General features: G+C 37.4%; 2 protein-coding genes across 3 annotated transcripts in view; one reads left to right on the forward strand and one right to left on the reverse strand.

The window, feature by feature from the left end:
• Positions 1 to 22,578, forward strand: part of cep89 (centrosomal protein 89) — a 55,080-nt gene that overhangs the window by 20,495 nt on the left and 12,007 nt on the right. For both annotated transcript variants that reach the window (XM_014333711.2, XM_042216429.1), the window contains one exon: positions 21,529 to 21,677. In XM_014333711.2, coding sequence (XP_014189197.1) covers positions 21,529 to 21,677 — 149 coding nt within the window. The remainder of the gene's footprint in view (positions 1 to 21,528; positions 21,678 to 22,578) is intronic.
• On the reverse strand, positions 27 to 21,530 carry zgc:165481 (uncharacterized protein LOC100073327 homolog). The gene is made up of 2 exons (XM_042217076.1): positions 21,389 to 21,530; positions 27 to 6,554 (listed from the first exon to the last, which is right to left on the reverse strand). The coding sequence occupies exons 1-2, from the start codon at positions 21,450 to 21,452 to the stop codon at positions 5,809 to 5,811; spliced, it is 810 nt and encodes a 269-aa protein (XP_042073010.1). The 5' UTR covers positions 21,453 to 21,530; the 3' UTR covers positions 27 to 5,808.

Raw genomic sequence — 22,578 nt, forward strand, 5'->3', positions numbered from 1 at the left:
TTGCTGTTTTTACTCATTTCCATTTATAACAGGACTGCATACATGTTATTGTTCTTGTCTGTACTGCACTACTTACATCATTCTTTTTCAAAAGCCTCAATTGTGGAGAAATTAAATAATGGAAATAATTAGTGTGGCTTAGCCTGTTACAGTAAATAATGCATCATCACAAATAGCCAGTAACCCAGTTTCACAATATAAAATACCACGAAAGGAGGGTGGAAGGGAAATACATACTCTAAAAGTATGTTAAGAAAAATATTATGCTTCTGTTATATTTTAACTGAAATATTTGGATAAAAACAGCAACTATGATAATTCGTTTGTGTACTTTACTGTTTCACAGAAAAAAGTGCATTCATTGCTCCACTTTCAGTTGTACAGCAGTTAGTTATTAGTTAGTTAAGTTAGTTAAGTTATGCCAGTAATGATTGTGAGATGTTTCATTTTTTGCATTTTCTTTGTTTGTAGTGCACAGAAGTGTAGTGGCTATGCAGTCTTTTTTTCTCAGGCTTTTCTTCAGTTGAAAATGGATTTAGTGGCTCTATAGGGCTTAGACATAAAGACCTGGAAAACTGACTAGGACAAAAAAAGACACCTCTTTGATAAGGAGGAATAACAGTCACTGGGAATGATAGCAGAGGAAATTGATCTATTTAGCACAGCATTGTGGACAATTTTATAGAAAACAAAACAAAACAAGTGAACACAGGGCAGGTCCCTCTACGGAGAAAAACTGCAGCTGATAACAGAAAAATCTGGAGAGCTGTAAAAAAAACAAACAACAACCCTTAACCATCACTGATATCACCAACAGTTTGAGAGTGGATAGCATCACAATCTGCAGTTCAAAGAAAACTTACTGTAGGGAATAACAGAGATTCATACCTCTTATGGCATACCACTAGATTGGAATTATGCATGTTTGGAGCAAATGTTTAATGAACTAATGAAACCAAAATTTCTCAAAGTGAAAGTGAAAGAAAGACTGAAGAATACATGTGATTCAAACCTCATCAAATATGAAAGAGCTAATAAAATGTTATTGGCATGTTCTGTGTGGCAGTAAAACAGGGATGGGCAATTGATTTTAACAAGCTGAACTCAGTTCTGCTTAGTATTAATTTGATCTCTTTATAAGCTTGTTGGTGAAGTCCTCCACGACAGTCCCAGTTTCTCCTGTGGACCCTTGGGAAAATTAATTGTCCATCCCTGCTATAATAGAATCATTTCAGAATTATACACAAACATTTAGTGTGTCTATGCATGAAGCAATTCCCCTGTCTCATTTAACAGGCCTTCCAAAAATACAGTGACATTAAGCACATTGCCTGTGCAGCCAAAGCTTTATCAGTGACAGCCAAGCCAGTCACCAGATTTAAAGCCTGTTGAGCCTTTTTTTTCTAATTGAAAAGAAGATTGAAGGAAGAAATCCCCAGTAACAAAGATCAGCTGAAATCTGCAGATTTGAAGCCCAAAGATGATAGTAAAGCTTTTGTCATGTCAGTGGTCTGCAGACTTCGTATTCTTCAAAGAGCTATGAACATTTATGACTGTTATTTCTGAAAGAAAAAAAGCATCCACATATGAAAAGCATGAAAAAAAGACTTAAATGCTAGTTTATACCCCACTCATATTTCGGCTTCAATTTCAATTTAAATAGCAAAATGTTTTTATTTTTGTTAATTAAAAAACAAAAATGAGTAAATGGAATAGTAAATGATAGTCTGATAAATTCCTGATAGTTGTGATGAAGAAATTTCAAAGCCATCGAAGGGGTAAAAACCCACTAATGTTAAAATGACCAGATAAACCAATCTTTGAAGTTGTCTAGGCCACATGATAACAGGATTTGGTGCACATAAACATAAACAAGTCACAAGTTTTTAGAATTGGAAAACATCGAGGGCAAATCAAGGCAAACATTTGTAACAGCAGAAACGTATACAATAACAGCAATAGGGAAGTAAGCTTTTTCACTCTTTGTGAGAATGAATGAATGAATGAAGTTTATCCTCAGGAAAGATTAGACTTGAGTGTTGAATTACCAGGCAGGAACCTTTAGTACCCGACCTCAACCCAGGCAACTCTGCATTATGTTGTCACATAAAACTTCAACATGACTTAATGTAGTTCACTCTTCAGAAGGTATGAAGAGTCCACAAAAAGGCTTTTTTTTTTCAATGAAAAGCATCAAAATGGAATTGTGAAGGTTATTCTTGTCTTCTTATCTTCACACCTGCTAAAGTCCTTTTTGTTCTTTCTCTCATTGCAGCTTATGTGGACTTGCTCTAAAAGCTCAGTTACTTAAATAGATGATAACTGATTGAGATCAGAGGTTTTCTATCACAGGTTCCGTTTTAATACAAACGTGAAATACTAGCAGGTACTAACAGTTGCTTTCTTTTTAATGAACAGCTCTTGCTCTTGGTGATTACTGTCAGCCTGCGGTGATTGTAATATGTGTTGCCACCTAATGAGTTGAAAAAATAGGGATTGTGCATTAAGTGTGTGCTATAAAGAGAAACAGATTGTGACTACATTATTCATATGTAATTAAAATTCATGCTCCTCCATCTCCTGGATACACCTGAAAATGTTAAATATTTTAGTGAGTGCATGTATAAATATAGCCAGGTCACAGGTTTGACCCATTCTGCTGCTTGACGTCAGTGTGGGATGACTTTTTTCCGCTTTAATATTCTCCTCCACTCTATAATATTCTCCTCCACTTTCCCCCCCATCATCGCATTTATATGAACATTTACAGAAGTGATTACTCTACATAATAGGATCACATAGGATATTTATTTGTTCTACCCTCCTGGTGTGCTGACCTTTGACCCTCCTCCTTCTTTGTGCCTACTGTTCAAGAATGGCCTGAGTGAGTCAATTTGGCTAATTGTGTTTGACAGCTGAAAACCATAAACCACAGACTATGCTAATTAGTACCATTTTCAAAGCAAGAGAAACGGTTGCTAAGGAAAATAATGACAGTGAGCTCATTGAATTACCCACACAGAGTTTTGTCATACTCAAGGCTGTCCTATATGTGGACCAATTTCATATTTGTCTTTTCAGATGTAAGGAGGGAGACTGGGTTTTTTTTTAATGGAAGCTGTCACTCAACTCAGGAAGATGAAAGGCAGGGTCCTTTAGATGTTGTATTGTACAACAAGCAGGACAAACACTTGACTGACACGAAGTCTTTGTAACAGATCTTACCAAATAGAGCAAAAATAATAACTCTGTTCCTCTTTTCTGACCTGCTGCTGATATCTGTCATAACTAATATCTCTTCTAAGAATCGTTTCTTCTTCTTATGTCTGTTCAGATCATTTTTCCTCATCAAGTCTAAGCTCATTGTGGCATATTTACTGGCTATCTTTGGTGAAAATAATATTGCACAATAGTATGCCACTAAAAAATGAAAGATCTTTGTCAAAGTAGTAATTCTCAGTTGCCATTATTCAAAAGAGAATGAAATTGTTATCCTTTTTTCTTATCCTCACACCTGGCAGTAATATTGAGTCTCATCAAGCTTTGGAAGGTTTGGAGATAATCATGTCAAAAATTGAGTTTAGAGTCTCTAGAAATCTTCTAAAGATTAAAAATCCCACTTCTACGAACACAGCGGTGTTTTGTGAAATCACATATAATCTCTTGCCTTTATGATTTTATTGGTTTGACGGCATCTTGTATCTCTAAGCTTAAAAACACTACCTATGAAAAATTTCACAAAAATCAGACAGGAGGTAGCAGGAGGAAAAGTATGCACACGAGCAACCTATAGAAGAAAATAGTTCAATTTATTTAATTGCCTAGTAGCGTCTGTGCTCGGTAGCATAGTGCTAAGCTGCAGTCACTGTATCATAAGCAGAAATACAGGAAATCATAAAAGATAAAATGTACAGCAACAGATAGAGCAGTTGACAAAGGAAATCCAAGAAATAAAAATATAGAGCACAAATGACAGAAAATCATCAGGACATACAGAACAGAGAAAAAGTTTATCACTCAAATGAATTGTAAATGCTACATCTGCATTTGATGAAATGTACCATTACCCGACTTCAGTCATTGGATATATGAAAAATAGTAGTTCTAGGCCCCTCAGTTATCAACATTTTAACAGAAAAGACTCTAAATGTTCTCCGAAGACTAAAATAAAGCCTACTTTTAAATTCAACAAAGGTCGTACTATACTCTCCTGCTCATGAACTTTGTTTGATTTAGTTTGATTTACAGAATGAAATGCCCCTATAAAGCAGTTAAATGGTAAAACTATTTTAACTGGTTCTGGAAATGTCAGGCACTGCTGGATACAATTAAACGTGTCGCAGAAGAGAAATTTCTGCTACAACAAAACAAAGCTTTAAGGGCAATTTCTTTCTGCAACACAAAGGAAAAAACTTGATCAAAAATAGCATTTAAAATTCTGGACTTTCTTTCTTTCTTTCTTTCTTTCTTTCATTTTTATAAAACTGAATTAAAACACAATTTGTTGAGTCAGTATTTCCTGGTGGTACATGTAAGAAGAGCCTTTTTTTAAACATGCAGCAGACAATTAAGACAGCTGTTGCAAAACATGTGCAAATTTGGCTTCTACCACGACACTCATTAGTATCTTTGAGCAAAACAAGCACGTTACCTGTACCAAAAAATCAAGAATAGCCGAGTTGCTAAAGCCAAAGGACAAACTGAATGGAGGATGTGTTGTTTGACAGGAAGTATCAAAAAACCTGAGGTATGAGCCTAGTTTATGCCTCACATGCACTGTTTCCTTGCACAGTAGCCCGAATGACGTGAGAGCTAGAGGTGCAGAAATGCATATTCACTAACAGCAAGAACCTCGTCACACCTCTGCCTGTGTGCTACTTGTGTAACAATTAAATTATGGCCATGTCACAGGTTTTTTATTGGTGTTTTGTATTTTGTCATGGCAAAAAAACATGCTTTGCATGCAGACAGTTTTTTTCGAAAGTGAGGAAGGCTGAAAAATCGAGCCAGATGGATAACATACAAAATGTCAAGTCACTGTGTTTGCAGTTCTCACATTATGACCTGTCCTTCACACTCACTTTGAGGAACAGTGTTTCAAGTAGGATATTAAACTGTTGTAACAAACATGCACGATCAGCAGGCTCATCAGCAGCCTAGTTCATAATAAACCATAGATAACCACCAACCTAAATCACACCCAATTATTTTTCTTTTTGTTGTTGGCAGCTGTCAATTGCAGTAATTAAAACGAGTTTGAAAAACGAGTAAATAAACAGACCTTTCTTGTAAACCATTATAATGCTTTGAAAACTGTATTCACATTCATGTCAGTTCACACAATCCCAAATTTAATTTAAAAAGGTTTGCATCCCGGATTTTTGTACATAAACAATGTTGATAATTGAGGGCACAGGACTCCTGTCAGTGTTGTTTTTATGCAAGTCGAGAATTAAAGGTTTTCTTGTCAAATGCTATGTTAGACTAGGTCAACACACAACACATAACAAATAAAGGTCACAAAAATGCATCACAGAAAAGTCGGTATAGGCTGCTGACAGACCATGCCATTGGCTCTGTTTCTCTTGACCAAGCTGGTATCTCTGTTGAAGAAGTACGTCTAACAAAAGCACAGCACATCACTGAAAACTGACTTATTTTGTCTCACTGGCCTTTTGTTTGCATGAAGGTGACTGACTGCTCAGCTTGTTATGCCTGTGCAGGAGAGGATATCATCTTTACCTGGAGGCCTGTACTCCCACAGGCTGACTCTTTCCTATCCTAGGACAACTGGTTTTCAGGATCCCATCACCCTCTGGAAGAGCAGTCACACATGCCTTGACAAAGGCACTGGCAGAATCCATAGACCAGGCAAACTGTCAGGCTTGATGGTACTAAGCTAACGCATACAATACCCAGAGTCACTCTCTGAATCACCAGCAAGTAGATTCCAAGAGGAAGTGAGCCAAAGTATAAGAAACCCAGAAGCCAGACCAGGATGCGTGGGACATGATTACAGAACTTGGACAAGGCATCCTGATCTGCTGGCCCATTAGAGCCTATAGATACTGAGTCCAGGCTTTGCTCAGCATAAACATCTGAGCTGCCATTTTGGCTTGGAGAGTGTTGTGAGTCCCTCTGCACCTCCATTATAGTGATTACCAGGCAGTTGGATGAGTCACGAGATGGACTGGAGGAGGAGAAACTCTTTGGAGTCAAGACCACCTCCCTGTTTTGGTCGGAATTCCAGGATTTGTCTCGCATCACCAAGTGGGACATGATGTTAACATCATCAGGCAGGGCTGAAATCTCCTGCTCAGTGATCTCAGTTTGGTGTCGGCAAAAGGGGCAGGAGATGCAGCCTGCACTGTCAGCAATATCCAGGATTTTAACGAGACAACGGGCACAGACCCGGTGAAGGCAGTCCAGGATTTTAGGCTTCCGGTGGTGGACATTGTAACGCTGATAACAGATTTTACACTCTAACTCCTCCGGAGGAGGACTTTCCTTCTCCTCAAACTCAGTCTGAGGACAGCTCATCTTCAAGTCATGTTCTAGGGAAACATATAGAGACAGGGTGAAATAAAAACAGAACATCACATGTGACTTTAACTAGTATGCAAAGGAAGTAATAAAAGAAGAAGGAAGAAGGAAGGAACAAAAAACCAGAGCATGTTTGTCATTACAGTGTCTTGCATCTCTCTGCCCAGCAGGAAAAGGTCAAAGCTCCTCTCTGACTGCTTTGACTTTGTGTACCTTCTGGTGATGAAAGATTTATGATTTGGGAGTTGAATCAGGGTATTATACTAGTGCCTTTTTGTGGCAAAGTAAGAGCCAGTAGTGCTATTGATAATCAGGGAGAGATGGTACAGGGAGCTGCTCCCTGAACATTTTTCATTGATTCATTAGTGTTGATGCAGTTCTTAAAATAAATGACCAGCCCTTGAACCAAAGGTTTGATTGTTACTTAAATTATTTTTTAATGTATTTATTCATTATCCATTGGATTATATAAAGTCCTTCTTGGCATTTAATTTATTCAGTTAGGGCATTGGATAGTAGAGCATTGTCATTCATTGAAAGACTCTCATTGTTCTCCCTGAACAAACTGATTTCTTTTATTGGGCATTAAATGTGTTTGCTGAGTTAGTCATCAGGGCATTCGTTTTCGTAACCGTTTATTGAGCGCAGGGTCATGGTGGGGATAATGCCTATCACAGCTGTCATAGGGAGGGGTATAGGGTACACCCAGGTCATCAGTTCATCACAGTGCTTCCAGAGAGAGACAGACAATCACACAATCACCCTCACATCCAGTTTAGAATCACCAAAGACACGTATGTTACCTAACATACATGTCTTTAGACTGTGGGAGAAAACTAGATCACGCAGAGGAAACCCACATGGAAAACAGGCAGAAAGGCCCAGCCAACCAAAAACCAGCAAGTTAATCATTACTTGAATTTATTAGTTTACTGAACATGATGGCCATTATTGGCTAGGATATGCTGAAATTTTTGACCAAATTTTTCTACCTATATGTCAGGATGTTTGCAGTTACCTAAAGGTGCTTCATTACTGTCATACTAGACAGAAGTTTTACTGTCTTACAATTTCCATCCCCACAAAAATTTAACAGCAACACCTAGCTATATTAGTCATAATTGTCATGTACCTACAAAAATTCCCTCTGAAGACATATGAGGAAGGCTTCAGACCCCACACTACATGGACTTTGCTCCAGACCTTCATGTAGGAGGACCCCTCTTTGTAGCTGCATACTCCATTGTTGCTGTTCCTGATCATGTTTCAAGATATTCCTGATTCATGGTTCATATTTGTAAACAATTTTAATTTTAAATTTAAATCTGTGTGTGTCCAACAAAATTGATAGCTCGTTTTTAACCATCCATCAATCCATACGGCCCTCCTTTCCGAAGAAAAAAAGGGTTGTAACATTGTGTAAAATGTAGGTAAAAAAATAATGCCCTGATTTGCAAATCAGTCAGACCCTGTATTTAATTCTTTATAATATTAAGATGACCAATACTGAAGCTTAGATTTAAAAAAAAAAAAAAAAAAAAAAAAAAAAAAAAAAAAATATATAAATATATAAATATAAAAATAAATAAGAATATAATATAATATAATATATTACACACTCATAATTTGGGAGCTTTTAATGATTTCCAGAACAGAGACTTTTGCTCTTGTTTACATTATACACACCATTCAAACCTTTTTTGGAAATGGGTTGTAAGCCCTGAAAACAATGCAAACATGACATGATAAGGAACTTACTGACAATTGCTCTGGTTGTTAATTCAGCATATACTGATGCAACTGGAAATGATACCGAAGGACTGTTGTAATCTAATTCCACAGACATTGAGCTGTGATACAAAAACTACTGAACATCAGCTCCAGTTGTTACTGTCACATTTGTTTTTGCATATTACAAAACACATTCGAGTCGTGATGAGGTTTCTGGTAACTCGTCTACAGCCTGAAACACTTCTTCTTTTTAGCAAAACTACCACACTGTGGATTTCTTTGAATGTCCCTGAGGGCTGAGAAATATGTGTGATCATACAAAAGAGACTAAATACTTAGCAGGAGGTCTGTCATTTCTGAAGCAAATAAATATCAAAATCATTTTATCCATACTGTGTATATGTTCTGTTTATTAAAACTGGATAAGGTAGGAAATTCTCAATATCACACATGGGATTTTTTTATAGGTTTCCCTTGCTTCTGCAGATTTAGAACAGCATTATTCTTTTATGCTCTGTTCTCTTGAAATTTAACCTTGAGTGTGTGTGCGTGTGTGCACAGAAGTCCACAGTTTAGGTTTGTTTCGCTGTCAGTTGTGCCAAGAGCAACTGACAGCAAAGGGGCAAATGAGCAGCTACTGTGTCTGCAGCCAAATCAACAGACCTAATACTTAATACTGTGCATAAACTCATGCACCCGTTGTGTTATGTCAAATAATATGTAAAGATGTTGTTCTTAGTTAGCTATAGGCTATGACACATAGTGCTCAGCTAGTAGATTTAAGGTTTTGGGAATATTTCTCTTGCCTCTAGCATACAAAAGTAAAGTGGTTCCGATGAGGCTACTTGTGTGGAAAACACATCCATTCTCTTACAAAATCAATGTTTTTTAGTCTTGAATTCTTGGCACTAGGATTTGCGCTACGGCCACGCAACTTAAATGGCATGTTGAGGCCAGACACAGTTGCTGTATAAGGTTTAGTAACACATTGACATTTTTCATCCTTTTTAGAAAAGTGCTTGAGATTGTCCTCTGGGACATTACTTCTGATAGGTATTTGTCCTTGAGGGCCCCTCCATTACAGGTAGTGCCCTCACCTGAAAATACCACAGATCACGCTGTACTTCCTGCGTATTGTGTTTTTTGCGCAGCATCTTCTTGGAGCCGACATTATGGCTACATTTCCCTAAAGATAGTTGGTTCATATGATGAATTTTAATACACTTTTTCTTCTTAGCCCATGAGCTATGGTGAGTGACATGTATAAACTGAAAGACAAGGTAAAGCTGGTTACTTAACATGCTGCCTCTTGCATGTACTGCAAGAATAACTGTGGAAAATACTCTAACCTCAATATCCTGCAAAAGTGCGTCTGTGAAAACTGATTAGATACCAACTAGTCAATGGGATATAATCAGTTTAATCAGTACTGTTTCACCATCATTCAAAATGAAAGATGTGTAGCTCTCTCTAAATGTGGCAGTTAGCATAGGAAACAGCAGTGTCTGGAGATGGTAGTCCAGTCTTTGTTCAGCTCTAAGTTTATTTTGTTCAATTCAAATTAAATCAGTGAGGTTTAGAAAGGTTACAAAAGGTTTAGTAAAACCTCAGAAATTGCTTTTGAGAGCCATGGCACAGTCCATTCCTCTTGATACTGCTTACTTTACTTCTGTATATGGACATTAACAAGTCCCCCTCCCATCATGAAAGTGTTATATAAAGAATGGCCAGTCTTTCACTCATTCATGACCATGAAATATAGATTGAATAGGTGGATTTTGCACTGGCAATTGCCCAATAGTACTCTCTGTGACTTACTGACTGTTAAATATTTAAGCCTGTCTGTTGAGTTAAAAAGCCTTCTGAAAGATGTCAGAAAGACGGAGATGTTCTTGCTAGATCAATCATGTAAGCAGAACTGCCTGATTTTCCACAAAAGGTTCCCCCCCCCCCCCCCCCCCAAAAAAAAAAAAAAAAAAAAAAAAGGAGGACAAGGTACATTTAGAAAGAGCCCAGTTTGCAAAAGGAATTTGAGAGTTGGGGTTATAATTTTTTTAAGTATCCCAGAGAGCTTACATTGTAAACAAACTTTCAATTGTTTTCCCCACAAAGCCTGTATTACTAAAACCTAACAGACCAATAACAGTCATTAACCTTTTGCAATGCTTGAAACATTAATGATATTATTCACATCAGTGTTTTCTTCTTTTGCAATCATTGTACTACCTTAGTACTTTTTTATCATTACTCCCTGTCATTATGCATAACTGGCCGTTTACTGCCAGAAATTTGTATCCACTTTGGAGATATACTTTATGCCACACTTTCAAATCTACCATATGAACTTACAGTCACCATAATATGTATATTAAACATTTCTGGGGGAAAAAAATGCTTTTGTTGGTCGAGCTGTGGTTTAATTGAAAGAATTTGCTGAGTGTGTTGTTGTCAGGTTCCTGGTCTGTAAGGAGAATATCCCTACTTTACGTGCTAAGCTATTAATCACCACAGCCTTCATCACCATCTTGCACTTTGCAATATTGCGTATCTCATCACTTTGCAGTCCAACCAGATGAATTGTCCAGAGCCATCCAGCGGTGCTGTCATCTGGAGCAACACACATTTGCATCGATCTATTCTGGTCCAAGACCTGCCAGGTTTTTTTCTTTCTGTACGTGCTGTCAGATTCTCTTTTTTTCAAGTGTATTGTTTTCAACTAATAGAAGACAGGGTATGCATGTGTTATTGCATTCAATTAAAGCTAAATTATGAGCTTAGCTGGTGATATTAGACTTGTCTCAGTTTTTACAGAAACAGGACATAGATTTTTTTGTAGTCCATGCAGAAAGCATGTCTTCTGATACATGCTGCAAATACAGAAACACTGCCGGCTAAAGTCAGCTTCACGTGTTGAAAATGCTACTGTGATCTCTCTCCTAATGAGAAACTGCTTCATAATGTGGATGCTGTTGCAAAGTTATTAAGCAGGTGACGTTATTAGTTGTTAATAGTCACTGTGAACAGAGTGATGGTAAAAAAATAATAATAATAAAAGGTACCCTTTGGATAAGATTAGTTACTTGAGGTTAGATAGCAGGACAAATTAGTGCCCATATTGAAGAGATTCCAAAAATAAAGAAAGAGTTTCTTTTTAGCCATAGTGTCACTCTAAAATAAATCAACCACTCTTGCCTACTGTTGTAGTTAAATTTCATGACTAAATATAGAAAAATCACACCTTAGTCATTGTGACTGAGTAGTTAATTCACTGGGATCTAATTGCACTTTACTGTGGAGAGTCACTCTCTTTATATCTGAATTTTGAGATACTGTAAATAGTCTTGTAATAATTAGGGAGGCTACTGTTTACCCAGAAACATGCTTTGATATGTCCCTGAGAAAGGTTGTTGTAGACCAGGTTACTAACCACTTCATAAACATATGTTATTTAATGTGTAGTTCAAGAGGAAGCGTAACATGTGAGAGAAAGTGGAAACATTAAATTCTAAGATACACATTGAATATAATCCCAGGTACTTTTGATATGTTTTTGCACATTATGACTGTCATTGAAAACCTTATATGTTGCCCAAAGTAAACAAATGTACTCATACAGGTTTCAAGCATTGATGGGGTTCCTTTTACTGTTATAGACTGTTGAATGTGTATGCCTGCCCTACAACCCTTAGAATTCATTTAACTAAAGAGAAAGCCTTTAATACACACTGGTTAAAAGATGCAATTGATAATAGAAACAAAAGGATAGTGAATGAGCAACAAAAGCATTATTCAAGTTAAGGGAACTATTAGTTAATAGTAGAAATGAAAATGACAGACTTTTATGCTACTAGCAAATAGTCTTTAGCCTTCACATGTACAGCAGCAGGCACTGGGTTTCTTAACACTGAAGTCGACTTCACATTTAAGCATCTGTTGGACTAGTTACTGTGTGTGAGCCAGTCTACCGTTCTGGCGCATTTTTACTGAATAATTAGGCCCTTATTGAGTCAGATGGTAATTTCACACTAGAAATTACAGCCATTTTGGTTTACCAAGAAAAATGCTAGAATCAGTCATTTCAGCATGAGACCCATAACAACACGCACACTATAGCCTCTTTTGTCTTTTTGTTTGTGCAGAGAAGAGATGTTTTTTTTTCAGTATTACACTGGGTTTTAAAACACTGGACCACTTTCTGTCTCCCATTTGCCGAACAAAGTGTTCTCATAACCTTGATAAACACGCCTGCCTTTGTATCCTGCATTCATGGTGTTTAGTGGCTCATCCTGGGATTTCAAGCCAGTAACAAGTCCATCTTTTTAATAGCAAAAAAAATGCTTTGAGGAACACGTTTCATGACATAATGGAAAAGACTTTAATCAGCAAGATAAAAGCAAAGTCTAAGCTGTGTTATCACAGCTACAGACATCTTTGAAACACTGAGCTCCAGACGCTTTGACCTGCGCCTTCACACCCAGAGTTATGCAGGTCAATACTTTGTATAGATCCTGACAAAACCAGATCAAACGCGGTTTACCTGCATTTATAGCACTAGTGTTCCAAAAAAAAAAAGTTGTAATTGTATATTAAACATACTGCAATTGTTTTGTAAATCTTGAAAAGCCATGTTATATTTAAAATAGAAAATAAAAAGCATATAAAAATTTTGAATATGACAACCATATTAAAAATGTAATTGTACTAAGAACACCATTTGCATTTGTTTTTCACTGGCAGGTACTTCTTGGTTACCAGTTCGGGTTTTAATTAATGTACAGTCTGACTTTGTCCAATGTCATTGAAGACATCAGATTTTACCTTAGGTTTCTTGCCATATTCCAAACATTCTGTAAAATACTTAGCAAGATTTTCATAGACAGACTTGCAGGATGTGTAAGATATCGTGCGAAAAAGACCTTAATGTATGTTGCTTTCCTAAAGTCTGCTGCTGGACACAGAAATGTTGTCCAGTGGCTTCTGATACTCCCTTAGTTTACAGCAAGTGGACCATTTGCCCTCACCTTCCTGTGTCATTATTTTCCTGTCCCCTACCTTCTTCATTTCACTGTGGATTGTTGATGATAGCTTTGACCTTTGTTGTCAGAATATCCGCTTGGTGACGCTTGTCTGAATTATGCCATTGATCCAAAGGATTATGGCCATGGTGCTGCCAGAGTTTTCATGCTTGTTTATAACAATTAGGTGTGAAAAACAAAGAAAGGCAAACTTTCTTTGATTTTTTTAAAAACTAGATTGTTTAAAAAACATTAAAAGCATTAACAGTTCTATGTGTGCCTGTGGTAATAAATTGTACCACAGCTTTATACATACAATATAGTCTAGTGATTCTAGTCAATTCTAATAAGGTACTTTTGAAGATTTTCTCTTCTTGGGATAAATTATCATTACTGCTTGTGTGCTTGGTGTCAATATTGGGCACATATTTAACTGCATGTTCATTTAGTCACATATGTTGTATTCCTATATGACACATTTGAAAATGCACAATATTTAGGCATTTGTTCAACCATTAAATCAGCAACCACCATATAAATACCTGATTGAGTCTAATGAATACAGAAACAATTATGCAACCTGACAAACATAGTAGCACTACTACAAACGATTTTACATAACGTTTTACAGCTATTTATTTAAAGTTATTTAAAGTTATTTAAACTGGCATTCAGGCATTTTCTTTTATATGCAGCTGAGGCAATGACAAAATTGTGTCTCTTAAATAAGACATCTGGCACAAACAGTATTCTGTTAGGAACAGTTGTCAAAGTGTATTTCATCATAAGCAGCAATTATGTATGGATGGGAATGTGGCTTAAGTCTCCAAGCTCACTGCCATCTTGTGCAGTTACACAGGAGAGTGTAACTGTAGAGAAGAACACCCACTTATGCTATAATCTGTACCTCAGATAGTACTAACAAAATGAGTAAACAGGGACTTAACAAAACACAGTGAAGCTGGTTACAATGTTTTCAAAAAACTGAAGTTACTAAACAAGTTGTATGCTGTATGTATGAAACTACAGGAAACTGCCTGGTGGCACATTTAAACATATCACACATGTGGCATCTCTCACAGTTACTGAAGAGAGAAAAACGGGATTTATGCTTCAGAATGAAGTCAAGCAACTGATTTGTAGAACAGCTCTGTAAGTAACCTGTGGATTATTGTATGAGCATTACCATTAGCATTTAGGTTTGAACAGTTTTATTCCTGATAACAGAACTGTCACAGTGAGTACTTTACTAGATAATATTAACAGACTTCTGGCCTCTGGTTCATGCTATTATACGATTTTTAAAAGGGAAAGTAAAAATAATTTAGCCGTCCAGGGAAGTTTAGCCCCAATAGCATTTTATCATAGCGCAGCATTTGGACACAACCTTTGTGACAACAAATACATTTCACTGGAAGAAGTCAGCACAGTGTCTGGTCCTCGGTCCTTGACCTACTTTTAATTCCCGTTTATTGTTTAATGTTCCATTTGGTTCTTAGTTTGTTTAGTGTTCATATTTGAGTTTCATCTTCCTTTATATCTTTTTTTCGTTGTTGTTTTTTTGTTTTTTTGCTTTAGTATCCTGGTTAGTATGACTCAATGTGTTCCTTTTCCTAGGCTTTACACCTGTGTCTTTCTTCATAGAGTTGTTAGGGTCTTATGTCTGTGTGTAGTTAGTCACGTTTCACGTCTGTAGTCAGTGTTGTTGTGTGTTCTTTCTGGGCTTTTTGAATTTTTTGAGATCCCCCCCCCCCTCTTTTTTTGCATTTAACCCTAAACCAAATAAACTTCTCACTCTGTTTTTGTTTTTGAACTTTGTCTCGGTATGCCTTGTATTTGGGTTGTAATCTGCTGCACATGACAACATTTTGACTCCTAGGGTTTGTCATTCTGTCCTGTAGTCCAGTTTCTGAGTCAGCCATAGTTGCCAAAAAGTAGAAACTATTCAATAATATTCATTTTAAGGTGATGGCCTAGGTTTTACCTGGGCAAGTTTACGTTTACATGTGGTGTTTGCGTATTCATCCTGTTTTCATGTAGGTTTGATGTGGCAATTGGCATTTACCATCAGAATTTTAAATCCACAAATGAAAAACAATCAGTGTAGTTGTAAAGAAATTTTAAAAACTATAAAGCTCCTAACAACTATATGTTTGTATATTTATATTTTTATATATTTATGTTTATATAGTTATTTATCCAGTGCTCTGTGGTTCACTGGAACTACTTCACACTTGGCAAAGTGGTTATCAATGGTAATCTGAGTTTCTGTGGAGGTTAAAGCAGTGCAAGGACATTGTGTAAGGTCACCCTTTATGGCTGGCATCCCAGGAATAAACCTTGCTCTGAATCTGATGAACATTGCAAAATGATTCTATGGTCAGATGAGACCAGCATAAATTTGCTTGGCTCAGATGGGGTCCAGCATGTTTGCTGTGATGGTGAATGTTATGTACCAAGGCAGCATAGTGCGATGATTTAGAGCTGCAATACCAAAGGTGTTGGGGCTTTTCACACCATGGAGGCCTGTAAATATAATTAAATGCTACCAGTCTACAGAAATCTGACTGAAGAGGGATAACAATCCAAAGCACTATTGCACAAGAATGTCTAAAGACAAATATAGTCTAGATGTTTCCCTACTAATCCAGTACAAAAATCCTTTGGGGTATTTTAAAGAGAAGGTTTTCTTGCATTACATAGAGCAGCACCATCCCTCCAGCAAAGAGCGACTGAAAAAAGTTCATACAATGAGGCCTGTACTGTCAATATAGTTCAGTCAAGACCACTATAGTCAAAGGAAAACTATTTCCATCAACGTTTATGTATATTAAAATATATTTGGCAGTATGGTTCTTTCCTGAGACCTTCCCACATTTCCCTGTGCACACATGGAAATATGGCAGCGCAGATACATGGTTGGCTTTGAGCAGGTGGTAAGACTAAAAGGATGAACTTTAGCTAGTTTTTAATGGGTACAAACAAAACAACTAGTGATGGGCATTCTAGAGAGAGTACATAGCCTTGGCTGCTCAAGCTGGAAGTTAATGTTTTCAAACTCACATGAAAAGTTGTTTAACCTGAGCTGAAAAGTATATTTAGTAATTTCAAGCATGATCGCTAAGCACACCATTTAACAGCAGCTTCTGTCCTCTTCTTACAGAAAGTAGAAGTAGTCTAGCTTGCAAACAAGGCTCAGAGTGATAGCAAATCGAATCTCGTTCTCTGCATTCTGCACAATGTGCTCCATGATCATTGTGCTATTCCTTCAACCCCTCTGTGACCATCTCCTGCGGGAAATGTCTGACTGTCCATTGGTCATGCTGATCAGCAGTATCCAGCTATATGGGATGCGCTCCTGACTCAGCAGCAAAATAGGTTATTTCAAAATGGAAGAACACCTGACCACATTGACCCGACAACATGTTATTAGACTGATTAAAGTGGACAGTCAGCGATCTGATCTTACACACCAGGTTACAATAACAGTTGATGTAATTCATATTCATGTTGGGGCTGTTTGTTGTAATTTAATGTGGAGTTAAAGTATTGTTATGCAAAAGTCCTTCTGCAGAGTAGAGCTCTTTATACCATGCTTTCAATTAATACATTCTTTTGAGATTTTCAGGAGTTAATCCATTTCTTTCTCAATGTCAAAATGGTAATAAAATAAATCATTTGCTAGCCCAAACCACCCTTACTCCAACTCTAATCTGTCTTAAATCATACTTATGTGAAGAAAATATACTGGATTTATTTTGTATTTTTGTTGTTACTGTGTGGAGAAGGTCAGCAGCCCCTGGGATACAGCTAGAATGGGGGCTATATTGGCTTTGTGTTGCTCAGCTCAGCTTGTTGTGAGGGCTAAATGTCACCAGTTCAGCTGGGCTGATGGCTGACTCCCTGGAGAGTTGGAGACATTTTGATTTGACAACATATAATACCGATTCCATTCATCACTGAGCTCAGCTGGGAATTAGCATGCCAGCTGGGCAGAGACAGAGGCCATATTCAAGGCTGAGACTCCTAAATGGTTAAGCGGCCAGCATGTGAGGAGGCAAGACAGGAGTCAGATAAGTTTCAGATTAATATTTAGATTCTGCTTGTCAGGTGGGGCTTTGGAGCCACCCTGCTGAGTGAAGGTCGGTGCCCTGCTGCTTTTGTGCTTTCAACATTTGTTAAATACATCTTGAATATTTCTGGCATGTTCTGCTTTTTATCAAACATGTTTGCATGTGTTTGACTTCTCTCTGAGTGTGCACTATTATACCCCGTGGACTCCACTCCTTTGTTTTTCTATTTTCTTTTATAAACTAAGACCAATACACGAATGCATTAAAAATGGTGTTATGTTATTTATTTTGGTTGTCTTAGGACATAATGACAGTTTTAGTCAATGCATCTTAAGTCAGCTCGTTTATTGGTTGTTTTTCATTGGGGTTTAATTAGGTTCTGTGTGGTTTTCAAGACATTAAGAGAAGAATCCTATTTTTTTTTTTTTTTTTTTTTTAAATTTGTCATTCCTGGTCCATGAGAAGTAAAGCAAAACAGGCTGTCCCTTTGTCAAAGCATTAAATACATCACACAACTACAGGGTGGTGGATGGTGACATATGCTACCCCCTAATAACCACATAGATGTTCTCCTCCAGAGAGCAGTCACCTTTGTTGGATTAAGTGGGAGATGTGGCCTATGGTTATATTACAGGTGAAGCCTGTGTAAAATTGAACAGACAGGCTACACATATGTAATAATCTTCATTTATTTTGTTTTAGCTACATTTAGATTGTTATTATTAATTATGCTTCATCTCTGTGGTTGTATATTCCATAGCACTGTTAGTCATTCTTACATTGTTCTTTTTCTTTCTCTTGCTATTACAAAAAACACAATCACAGCCACACACATAGACTGCACTTAAAACTCACTCTCTTTGCTTATAAGGTGTTAGTAAATAAAACTGGTCCTACGTTTAATTAGTCAGATACATTTCTTGCAGCATGTTCTCTGTCCTGCTATCACGTTATTTGCAATCTGTGGCCTCTTGTATACACACCTTTATAGAATCAGAGCAGCCTTTTCAGTGCATCTTGCAGATAACAAGGCTAACAGATACATTGAAGCTGTTTGAGTGAAAAACACCTGTGAATCTTTAGAGTTGCTCTGCAGATAATGCACTAAATATATGGATTCCTTAAAACTACCATTGTGTGCATGCCAAAGAGAAAAATGAACCCAAAAGTGCAAATATTTAATGTGCAAGAGTTGCTGTCATCTGAACATAACTGTCTCGCATTGAAACACCAAGGCTGGTATCCCACAATAAATGATTATTGTTGTCACAGTGTAATTATGGCTGACTTATCATAGTGAACCAATCTTAATAAGAAAACCAAAAATGATTTAGATTTGGTTTTATAACAACCCTGAATTGGAATCGCTGAAGAAAACGGCTGGCTGGCTGGATGGATTATAACATGTTTATCTCGGTAAGGCAAAAATGTCTTCAATTAAATAAGTCACGATTTGTCCTAAGATTCAAGTTTTAAATCAAAAGATATATATTTTGGTTCTACTAGCAGTATAGTATGACAGACTTCTGATGAGAATTGTGTCAACTGTATGATCAGAGAAAATATAAAAGCTTATATTTGGTTTAATGTTGCCAGTGTACATCCATAAAACTAAATAGAATGTCCATTTCTAGAAATGTGTATGCTGGATAATTAATCTTTTTTGTAAACATGAAAAATATATGTATATGTCATGTTAACTCTGATGCAGGGAATTATTTCAGTTCATGTTCAAGATAATGTTATATATGTATACATTTTTCTATACATATAATATGCTATTGAAGGTTTTCATTTTCTTGTATGTTGCTGGTATAAATGGTACAGAGCTATGGTGATGTTACTGTTGGCATGCAACTGCTATAATGGGCACTTTAGGAGTAGACAATATAGCCTTGAAATTATGTCCCAATATTATCGATGATAATATCATAAATAAATGAAAAAATAAATACTGAACAATGTTACATCGATGTGTGCAGCTCACAGGCAGCAGCGTTTCTTAGTGCAAACAAAACAAAGGGCTTTGTTTTCCGTAGTAGTAGTCTGTCACTAATGGCAGACTACTTAATTCAAAGTCTGAATTTATTTCCACCCGGAATTATAGTGAAATAGTGGCGGCATAATATTACACATTTGACATCTAACAGAGTGCAAGTCAAATGTAGGCACAAGGTAGCCTAGGTAGTGATTTGCTTTGAAAGAGCCTGCACCACTGTGTCATATAAAAAAAAAATGAAATTGAATCTTGAAATTGAATCCTATCTTGTGCTCACAATGCTGTATCTTGTTGGTTCAAGCATTTAACCAGCTGCTTAAAGCTCTACTTTCACACCGTGTAACCACATCAATAAACAGTGAAACATGTTTTTTATTTCCACTTTTAGAGAAAATAGTTTTCTTGCATATTTTGCAAAGTACTGTGCTTTGTTGGTGGTAACTGGAGGCTGACACGCTGCCCTCGTTCTCAGACATGTCTGGGCTTGAATCGTTGTTGTATATGCTAGCAAATGGAAATGCATAGCATCACTTTATCACTGATGTTGTGATATGACACTATATGCCAAATAAAAATCAATATTGGAATTATCACAGGCAGTATGATAAGGTATAGTACTAGTTCACATATGTGTTATAGGTACATAATTAACACGGCCAATAATCATGTCACAACAAGCTGTTGATTTCTGTTAATTTTATCTTAATTTCTTGTTTGTTTTGTCACAGATTTAAGCTCTGGTCATAATGTAGTATGAACTCATAATTGGTTAAAATAAATAGAGGGATTATTAGTCACATTTAATAAAAAAGAATCACATTGCTTCACCTATTTATCTGTCAGGACATTTTTTAGCTGGAGCAAAAAATCGTTTCTCATTTTAAATTTCTTGGAAATGATAAAACTGTATGCCACATGCATATAACATTATAGAAATTATTGTTTTGAGGTCACAGAGGAAGCAAAGCTGTCCATGTAATTCCAACACTTATTTAACAGGTGGTTCATTCATCCTTTTGCTGTGACAAGACCACAGTTAGCCTAAGGAAAAAGCATTTAACACCTGGTGTTGCTTCTCTGAAAATATTTGAAGAGAGGCTTTATTTGAAGGAGTTTTCACTTCTGCCTCAGTCTACAATAACCAGGAGCAGTTAGGGTCAAAACATGATTTGGGTGAATACCTCATGTTTGGATAATTATAACCCAACAGTCTTCTAATCGGGTATCGTAATTGCTAGATTTGAAAGGAAACGGTGTAAAGCTTAGGGACATAGCCTTGTGGATAGAAAAACGAGCATCAAATCCATCGTCAGTATTCAAACAGAATGAAGAATGTCGTATAATAAAATACAGGGAAGCCAGTTATTTAGTAAGCAATTAATCCTTAAAGTAAAAGAGTAAAAAAAAGCATGTTCGTTTTACTCTTTCCGAGGCAGACATTGTAATTTTCCCACTGCACACGCACACAAATACACAGGCTGAGAGATGGCTACTACCCCCACACACACACTATCTGTCCTTATTCAGACCTTGTTTTCCTCAGTTCTAAGTTGTCTCTGACTGCAGTGCCCAGAACAGCAGCATGTGTTATAGCTACTGTCATTGTGTCTTTTTGTGCATCTGTATTTTTCTCTGCCACACAGTTTTTCTTATAGTCTAGTTTTTGTAGATTGTTACTTGACTTTATCAGAAGTAAAGCAGGGCAAGGTAAAAAAAAAAAAAAAAACCTCACCTGTTTCCACTTGTAGAAGTGTGTGTGTGTGCTGCACTACGAGCAGTTGTTATGAACTGTCAGCAGCCTAACAGCTGCTCATCTGTAGACACAATGACTGAAGTATAACTTTATAACAAACTGCTATTTCCTGGACACAGACATACACAGACACAAAGACAAGTACACGCCCACCAGACAAATAAACACCACATGCAGAAGAAATACAGAGGGAGTCACACCATCCTTTCCACAAAATCTACTGATCTGTGTGTGTGCATGTTTGTGTTTGTGTGCTGTTGTTGTTGTTTCTCACCTTGTCCCAGTGTGTGAGACTCCCCCTCCTCCACTCCACTTGTCTCTGCTGCGCTGTCCTTCATGTAAATCCACCCCTCTCATAGCAACACTCCACATCTCATTCCTCCGTGTCTGTGTGCTGCTAATGTGTATGTGCAGGTGTACCGGAGCCAGGCGTCAACCAGACTGGCAGCGTTGGAGGAGGCGGTGGAGGGAAGGACAGTGTCTTACCAGACGGAGATCCTTCACCTGCAGACGCTGCTGAGAGAAAGACAGGAGGCAGAGGAGAAACTGCTGCAGTCCAAACGGTAGGAGGGGTGTGAGGAGAAGGGAGAGAGAGAGGGGGGGGGAGGAGAAATGTTAGAAGGCAAGAGGGCAGGAAAAGGGAGGAGGAAAGGGAGAGAAGGCATGAATGGGAGGAGAAGGAGGAGGACGAGGAGGAGGAAAAGATGATTTGTGTGTATCCGTGGTTTGGAAAAAAGAGTGAAGACAGGGAGAGGCATAAGTGTGTGTGCAGGTGCTCGTAGAGGCAGAAGGAGAAGATGTGTGTAGGCAAACAGATCACTTTTAAGTTTTTCAAGTATTCATGTAGCCTAGGCTATAAAAAAGAAGGAATTGCCATACAGAAATGTGAAATGTTTTCTTTGAGTTTATTTAGCAGTTACATCAACAGGTTTATTCCTCAACTGTGAAATTCTTTGTTCAATACATATTCCTCCTAACTCAGTCCTAAATTATTAAACTGAAGATGCCAAAAGTATTTAGAATATTTCTTTTTATATGTTGATAGAGTTGTCAGAGACCACTTCATTTTCTTTTTTGGTAAAGTTTCATGGTGTGTGTGCGTGTGTGTGTGTGTGTGTGTGTGTGTGGTGTGTGGTGTGCGTGTGTGTCTGTGCGCGTGTGTGTGTGTGTGCGTCGTGTGTGTGTGTGTGTGTGTGTGTGTGTGTGTGTGTCAGCCCTCCCGATCTGTGAAATGGCAGCAACACGAAGAGCAGAGGCGGTGACGGTGTGTGTGTGTGAGGTGGTGACGACGCCCATCGGGCCCTGTGTCCCTGTTATTAATCGAGTCAAAATCTGTATTCGCTCAGTCGTGCGAGATCAAACATCTTAATCATTTATTAGAAAGCACTGTATAACAACACAGACATACACAATATTCACATGAAAATTTGAAGAAAAGAAGCAATATCATTTCTTAAGTCGCAA

This window comes from Haplochromis burtoni, unplaced genomic scaffold (genome assembly GCF_018398535.1).
Source record: "Haplochromis burtoni strain Fernald_Lab_line unplaced genomic scaffold, NCSU_Asbu1 Contig_2, whole genome shotgun sequence".
NCBI lineage: Eukaryota > Metazoa > Chordata > Actinopteri > Cichliformes > Cichlidae > Haplochromis > Haplochromis burtoni.

Excerpts from the sequence above, each read along its gene's own strand:
- zgc:165481 (XM_042217076.1), bottom strand. The coding sequence starts at position 21,452 with ATGAAGGACAGCGCAGCAGAGACAAGTGGAGTGGAGGAGGGGGAGTCT. Across the intron at positions 6,555-21,388 it reads GTCTCACACACTGGGACAAG|AACATGACTTGAAGATGAGC; the intron begins GTGAGAAACAAC and ends ATGTTTCCCTAG.